The 8096-nt window shown below is 43.7% G+C and overlaps 1 protein-coding gene across 1 annotated transcript in view; it reads right to left on the bottom strand.

The window, feature by feature from the left end:
- Window positions 1-2664: 2664 nt before the first annotated feature.
- Window positions 2665-8096, bottom strand: part of LOC125507404 (maturase K-like) — a 46767-nt gene continuing 41335 nt past the window's right edge. The window contains exons 2-3 of the mRNA XM_048671981.1: window positions 2912-3061; window positions 2665-2857 (exon numbers count right to left, since the gene is read on the bottom strand). Of these exons, the coding sequence (XP_048527938.1) occupies window positions 2665-2857; window positions 2912-3061 (343 nt within the window). The remainder of the gene's footprint in view (window positions 2858-2911; window positions 3062-8096) is intronic.

Genomic DNA, 8096 nt, shown 5'->3' with positions numbered 1-8096 from the left:
AAAATGTATTTGTCTCCATCAAATCATGTGGTCGTTTGATCCCAAGCCCATGATTATGTTCCTGTTAAACCTAGACTGTGGTTTGCATCTGGTTATGTAACGAAAAAAATATGTCATCTCTTCATCATATATTTTGTAATTTTAATTCATTATTGTTATTTTGTTTAATGTGGGAAATTAATGCCAATAAAAAGTAAAAAGAACCCATTATGCAATAGTTTTCACTATCTTCTATATGTGACATGAGGCACATACCAACAAACTATCCTAAAATCTTAATAATAGCATTATCTATAGCGTAGGTGCCTACCTTTCTTTTCAGTAAAGCCGTGACAACCTCAACCTCGCATGTCCGCCAACTAGTACGAGGTGGATGCACCAAGGCGGTAACGAAGAAGATCTCGCATGAATAACTGTGGTAGCCGGAGAAGCCGACAACGATGGGCAGCGAAGCCTTCGACAACCATTGAACATGATGAGATGGAGGTGGTGAAGACATGATTGCGGGACATCAATGGAGGCAAGGCTGGATTGAGAGAACAACATGATTGATGTAGAAAAAGAAATATGTATCCATCAGCCCGCATGATTGATTTTGATTTAGGAAAAACAAGTAAGCGCCTGTTTCACGGGAGGTCTAAAACAATAAGCATTTTGGTTGCCTTGGTTCGACTTTTTCGTGTAGTATGTATTTTGATCAAAATAATTGGGATGTGCGCCGGGCATATGCTGGTAGCTAATACTTCCTCCGGTCCATAATAAAATCATGACAAGAATTATGGAACGGAGGGAGTAGTATACATTTAACGTTTTCTCGCTTATTACAGATGAAAATGCTGAATAATTTCGATGAAAGACCTGCTATGTTTGTAGCCGACCGGGATAGATATTTTGAGCTTTGAAAGTGAAACGTGCCCAATCATCCAACCGGAGCAGACGAACCGAAAGCAAACGTGTGGCTGGGACGGGTGTGAGCTACGTACGTACTGTATATAGGTAACTCGCTTCTTCTTCCCCTGGAGAAGACTCAGCTTCTTCCCGATCGTTCTATTCTGGCGTCTTCCCCTGCGCTGTTCCTTTGTGTACGCTGTCTAGCTCGATGCGGGAAAACGTCTGTGCGCGCACGCGGCTTGTCGTTGTGATCTTGAGCCAGGTGGGTTTGCACCAATGGGGGCGCAGATGCAGATTACCACGCCAGCGCCTTCTCATCCACGAGGTCGGGAGGCGCTCGCTTCGCTTGGACACTTGGATACTTGGATTGGACTCTGCCGACGGCGACGCCGCATCTTTGTTTGGTGGTTGGTCGTTCGGATTTTACCCGTGTTCTCGTCCACTCACCATCAAGTAGCAAACTGAACCTCACGCCCCTCTGTAAAGTGCCGTAAACATGAGAAACTCCGCACGTTCATATAGTTAGGGCATCTAAAACGTGGGGGGCAGGCACTTAGCTCCAACAGTGTAGGGTGAAACTCCGCACGTTCGTATAGTTTAGGGCATCTAAAACGTGGGAAGCAGACGCCTTGTGTTGGACATGGCCTCACACATCAAAGGAAAAATAGCATCATGACAATACGTTTCTCCTTCTTCCTTTTTATTTTGAAAACTCCACCCATGAATTAATTAATTAACAAGACTTAGTACAATCGTTCATTACATAGTTTGCCACGCAGGGCAAAACACTATTACAGAACACACCCTCGGAGGGACCTGCTATCAAAACTAAATTTCGCAATCTCATGCGGCATCCTATTAGCCTGCCTATCAACCTTCATGATCCTGAAATCCTCAATAAACTTTGAGACGTGCAACGGCTCCTTTTTCAGATCCACAAGAGGAGACTTGTCAATGGCTTATTTTGCCAGAAAATATGCAACAAAAGAGCAGTCAGTTTACAAAATAATTGGTTTGTGAAGTGTAATACCACTAAATTTTACAATCTAATGCGGCACCCTATTAGCCTGCCTATCAATCTTCATGATCCTGAAACCCTCAATAAACTTTGAGACGCTCAACGGCTCCTTTTTCAGATCCACAAGAGCAGACCTGTCAATGGATTATTTTGCCAGAAAATATGCAACAAAAGAGCAGTCAGTTTCCAAAATAATTGGTTTGTGAAGTGCAATACCATTAAATTTTGCAATCTCATGCGACACCCTATTAGCCTGCCTATCAATCTTCATGATCCTGAAACCCTCAATAAACTTTGAGACTCAATGGCTCCTTTTTCAGATCCACAAGAGCAGACCTGTCAATGGATTATTTTGCCAGAAAATATGCAACAAAAGAGCAGCCAGTTTCCAAAATAATTGGTCTGTGAAGTGTAATACCACTAAATTTTGCAATCTCATGCGGCACCCTATTAGCCTGCCTATCAATCTTCATGATCCTGAAATCCTCAATAAACTTTGAGACGCTCAACGCCTCCTTTTTCAGATCCACAAGAGGAGACCTGTCAATGGATTATGTTGCCAGAAAATATGCAACAAAAGAGCAGTCAGTTTCCAAAATAATTGGTTTGTGAAGTGTAATACCATTAAATTTTGCAATCTCATGCGACACCCTATTAGCCTGCCTATCAATCTTCATGATCCTGAAATCCTCAATAAACTTTGAGACGCTCAACGCCTCCTTTTTCAGATCCACAAGAGGAGAGCTATCAATGGATTATGTTGCCAGAAAATATGCAACAAAAGAGCAGTCAGTTTCCAAAATAATTGGTCTGTGAAGTGTAATACCACTAAATTTTGCAATCTCATGCGGCACCCTATTAGCCTGCCTATCAATCTTCATGATCCTGAAATCTTCAATAAACTTTGAGACGCTCAACGGCTCCTTTTTCAGATCCACAAGAGCAGACCTGTCAATGGATTATTTTGCCAGAAAATATGCAACAAAAGAGCAGTCAGTTTACAAAATAATTGGTTTGTGAAGTGTAATACCACTAAATTTTGCAATCTCATGCGACACCCTATTAGCCTGCCTATCAATCTTCATGATCCTGAAACCCTCAATAAACTTTGAGACGCTCAACGGCTCCTTTTTCAGATCCACAAGAGCAGACCTGTCAATGGATTATTTTGCCAGAAAATATGCAACAAAAGTGCAGTCAGTTTCCAAAATAATTGGTTTGTGAAGTGTAATACCATTAAATTTTGCAATCTCATGCGACACCCTATTAGCCTGCCTATCAATCTTCATGATCCTGAAACCCTCAATAAACTTTGAGACGCTCAACGGATCCTTTCTCAGATCCACAAGAGTAGACCTGTCAATGGATTATTTTGCCAGAAAATATGCAACAAAAGAGCAGTCAGTTTCTAAAATAATTGGTTTGTGAAGTGTAATACCACTAAATTTTGCAATCTCATGCGACCCCCTATTAGCCTGCCTATCAATCTTCATGATCCTGAAATCCTCAATAAACTTTGAGACGCTCAACGGCTCCTTTTTCAGATCCACAAGAGGAGACCTGTCAATGGATTATTTTGCCAGAAAATATGCAACAAAAGAGCAGTCAGTTTCCAAAATAATTGGTTTGTGAAGTGTAATACCACTAAATTTTGCAATCTCATGTGACACCCTATTAGCCTGCCTATCAATCTTCATGATCTTGAAATCCTCAATAAACTTTGAGACGCTCAGCGGGTCCTTTTTCAAATCCACAAGAGGAGACCTGTCAATGGATTATTTTGCCAGAAAATATGCAACAAAAGAGCGGCCAGTTTCCAAAATAATTGGTTTGTGAAGTGTAATACCAATTTATAACCCGGCGAGGCACGCACGGAGCTCCGCTTCATCCACACAGGTACACGAACGGATAAAATCCCATGAACAAACCAAGACTTCACCCAGATGATTCCTGGCGATAACCCCAACACAATCTCATGTTGTCCATAAAACTAGCATCAATGTTTACCATAATATACTCAAGATCCGGAGGTTTCCAAAGAGCACGACCATTCGCGGCGGGCGGAATAACGTACCTCCAATTATCTATCACCCGCTTACCTTTGTCGCTTAAGTTCACATGCACACAGGTGTTAGCTGACGAGAATGTTTTCCAATAATTTTCCACAAAAGTAACGACAAAGATTATTCCCCCCTTCCAAAAATTGGATCGTTTCTTAGATGCCAATCTCTTTAGAACATGAATAAAAATTGCTCGCGCACCAGTGACCCCAGATGGTCAAGCAAGCAGAATAATAAGTCAGTCTGGCCTCGTAAATCTGAAAAACTCCTCACTTGGGATATTCCACACTTCCCCGTGGCGAAACGGAAAGCACGCGCCTTAGGACAAGTCACAAGGGCATGGAAAAATACATTCATCCTCAACACCCCATATAGAGACGTGACACCGTTTGGTGATGAGATACTCTATTTACCTGGACCACCAAAGTGTTGGACGCAGCTTGCCAGACAAAAATTCTTATTCTTTGCGGAACTTTGGCCTTCCAAATAACATCCCACAACCTTCTTTCCTCATTAATGGCACTACTGGGCATTCCTGTCTTGCCCTTTCAACCTTTTAGGTTTAAGGCCAGTATGTACGCATTTTAATAGAAAACATGCCATTTTTTTCAAAGTGCCAAGCAATTAGATCCCCCCTTTCCCACATACTAAATACGTGACTTTAGGATCTCCTCGGCATCAAGGTGATAGAACAAGTGCCTAATCAAATTTTCATCCCATCATCTTGTCCCGCTTATGAATAATTCAGAGACCCATTTTAGTCTAGTTCGTTTATTTTTGGCTATAACTTTTAGGCCTGAATTTCTAGGTAGCCAGTTATCTCTCCAGATATTAACTTTTTTTTTACCATCGAACACTCTCCAGATGACCCCTTTTTTAGCAGATCCAGGCCATGCATAATACCTTGCTAATTCACCGACGTGGCTTCGGGACTTTAGTCGGTCAAGCTTGATGTCTGATCTGTCGGGGTACTGGTTGGCTCTGAGCTCGAAGCTAGATCCGAGGTGTAATCTGCGTCGTGGTCCTGATCTGAGGTTAAATCTGAGATTGGCATGGAGGCGTTGGCGTGGTCTTCGGCCTGGTCTGACACACACCCCGAAAACGCAAGCTCGCTGTGGGCATCCAGAACGTACTCTAGGTTTCCAAACATGATGGTTGTTGGAAATATGCCCTAGAGGCAATAATAAAATGGTTATTATTGTATTTCCTTGTTCATGATAATTGTCTATTGTTCATGCTATAATTGTATTAACTGGAAACCATAATACATGTGTGAATACATAGACCACAACATGTCCCTAGTAAGCCTCTAGTTGACTAGCTCGTTGATCAATAGATGGTTATGGTTTCCTGACCATGGACATTGGATGTCATTGATAACATGATCACATCATTAGGAGAATGATGTGATGGACAAGACCCAATCCTAAGCATAGCACAAGATCGTGTAGTTCGTTTTGCTAGAGCTTTTCTAATGTCAAGTATCGTTTCCTTAGACCATGAGATTGTGCAACTCCCGGATAACGTAGGAATGCTTTGGGTCTACCAAACGTCACAACATAACTGGGTGGCTATAAAGGTGCACTACATGTATCTCCGAAAGTGTCTGTTGGGTTGGCACAAATCGAGACTGGGATTTGTCACTCCGTATGACGGAGAGGTATCTCTGGGGCCACTCGGTAATGCATCATCATAATGAGCTCAATGTGACTAATGAGTTAGCCACAGGATCATGCATTATGGAACGAGTAAAGAGACTTGCTGGTAACGAGATTGAACGAGGTATTGGGATACCGACGATCGAATCTCGGGCAAGTAACATACCGGTGAATAAAGGGAATTATATACGGGATTGATTGAATCCCCGGCATCGTGGTTCATCCAATGAGATCATCGTGGAACATGTGGGAGCCAACATGCGTATCTAGATCCCGCTGTTGGTTATTGGCCGGAGAACTTCTCGGTCATGTCTACATGGTTCCCGAACCCGTAGGGTCTACACACTTAAGGTTTGGTGACACTAGAGTTGTTATGGGAAATTGTATGTGGTTACCGAAGGTTGTTCGGAGACCCGGACGTCACGAGGAGTTCCGGAATGGTCCAGAGGTGAAGATTTATATATGGGAAGTCCAGTTTCAGTCGTCGGAATGGTTTCGGGGGTTATCGGTATTGTACCGGGACCACCGAAAGGTGTCCGGATGTCCACCGGGTGGAGCCACCTGCCTCGGGGGACTTAATGGGCTGAATATGGGAGGTAACCAGCCCCTAGTGGGCTAGTGCGGCCCCCAAGGGCCCAAGGTGCCTAGGATTTGGAAAACCTAGGGGAGGGGGGCGCCTCCACCTTGCTTGGGGGGCAAGTCACCCCTCTTGGCCGCCCCCCTATAGATGGGATCCAGAGGGGTCGGCCCCCTCTCCCCTTCACCCTATAAATAGAGGGAGGGTGGGAGGGCTGCAGCACCCCTTCCCTGGCGCAGCCCCTCCCTCCTTCAACTCTTCCTTCTCCTCTGTAGAGCTTGGCAAAGCCCTGCAGGAACACCACAAGCTCCACCACCACGCCGTCGTGTTGCCGGAGTTCTCCCTCAACTTCTCCTCTCCTTTTGCTGGATCAAGAAGGAGGAGACGTGCACGGGCTGTACGTGTGTTGAACGCAGAGGCGCCGTCCGTTCGGCGCTAGATCGGATCTTCCGCGATTTGAATCGCCGCGAGTACGACTCCATCAACTGCGTTCTTGTAACGCTTCCGCTTAGCGATCTTCAAGGGTATGAAGATGCACTCCCTCTCTCTCATTGCTAGTATCTCCTAGATTGATCTTGGTGACGCGTAGGAATTTTTTTGAATTATTGCTACGTTCCCCAATAGTGGCATCATGAACTAGGTCTGTGCATAGATTCTATGCACGAGTAGAACACAAAGCAGTTGTGGGCGATGATTTATTAAATTTGCTTACCGTTACTAGTCTTATCTTGATCTGACGGCATTGTGGGATGAAGCGGCCAGGACCGACCTTACACATACGCTTACGTGAGAATGGTTCCACCGACTGACATGCACTTGATGCATAAGGTGGCTGGCGGGTGTCTGTCTCTCCCACTTTAGTCGGATCGAATTCGATGAAAAGGGTCCTTATGAAGGGTAAATAGAAATTGGCATATCACCGTTGTGGTTTTGCGTAGGTAAGAAACGTTCTTGCTAGAAACCCATAGCAACCACGTAAAACATGCGACAACAATTAGAGGACGTCTAACTTGTTTTTGCAGGGTATGCTATGTGATGTTATATGGCCAAAAGGATGTGATGAATGATATATGTGATGTATGAGATTGATCATGTTCTTGTAATAGGAATCACGACTTGCATGTCGATGAGTATGACAACCGGCAGGAGCCATAGGAGTTGTCTTAATTTATTTATGACCTGCGTGTCAATGAAAACGCCATGTAATTACTTTACTTTATTGCTAACTCTTAGCCATAGTAGTAGAAGTAATAGTTGGCGAGGCAACTTCATGAAGACACGATGATGGAGATCATGGTTTCATGCCGGTGACGATGGTGTTCATGCCGCGCCTCGAAGATGGAGATCAAAGGCGCAAGATGATATTGGCCATATCATGTCACTTTATGATTTGCATGTGATGTTTGTCATGTTTACATCTTATTTGCTTAGAATGACGGTAGCATAAATAAGATGATCCCTCGCTAAAATTTCAAGAAAGTGTTCCCCCTAACTGTGCACTGTTGCGAAGGTTTGTTGTTCCGAAGCACCACGTGATGATCAGGTGTGATAGATTCTAACGTTCAAATACAACGGGTGTAAGCCAGATTTACACATGCGAAACACTTAGGTTGACTTGATGAGCCTAGCATGTACAGACATGGCCTCGGAACACAGAAGACCGAAAGGTCGAGCATGAGTCGTATGGTAGATACGATCAACATGAAGATGTTAACCGATGATGACTAGTCCGTCTCACGTGATGATCGGACACGGCCTAGTTTACTCGGATCATGTATCACTTAGATGACTAGAGGGATGTCTATCTAAGTGGGAGTTCATTAAATAATCAGATGAACTTAATTATCATGAACATAGTCAAAAGGTCTTTGCAAATTATGTCGTAGCTTACA

The sequence above is a fragment of the Triticum urartu genome, chromosome 5, assembly GCF_003073215.2.
Source record: "Triticum urartu cultivar G1812 chromosome 5, Tu2.1, whole genome shotgun sequence".
Classification (NCBI taxonomy): Eukaryota; Viridiplantae; Streptophyta; class Magnoliopsida; order Poales; family Poaceae; genus Triticum; species Triticum urartu.
This window is presented reverse-complemented; position numbering and strand designations above follow the sequence as displayed.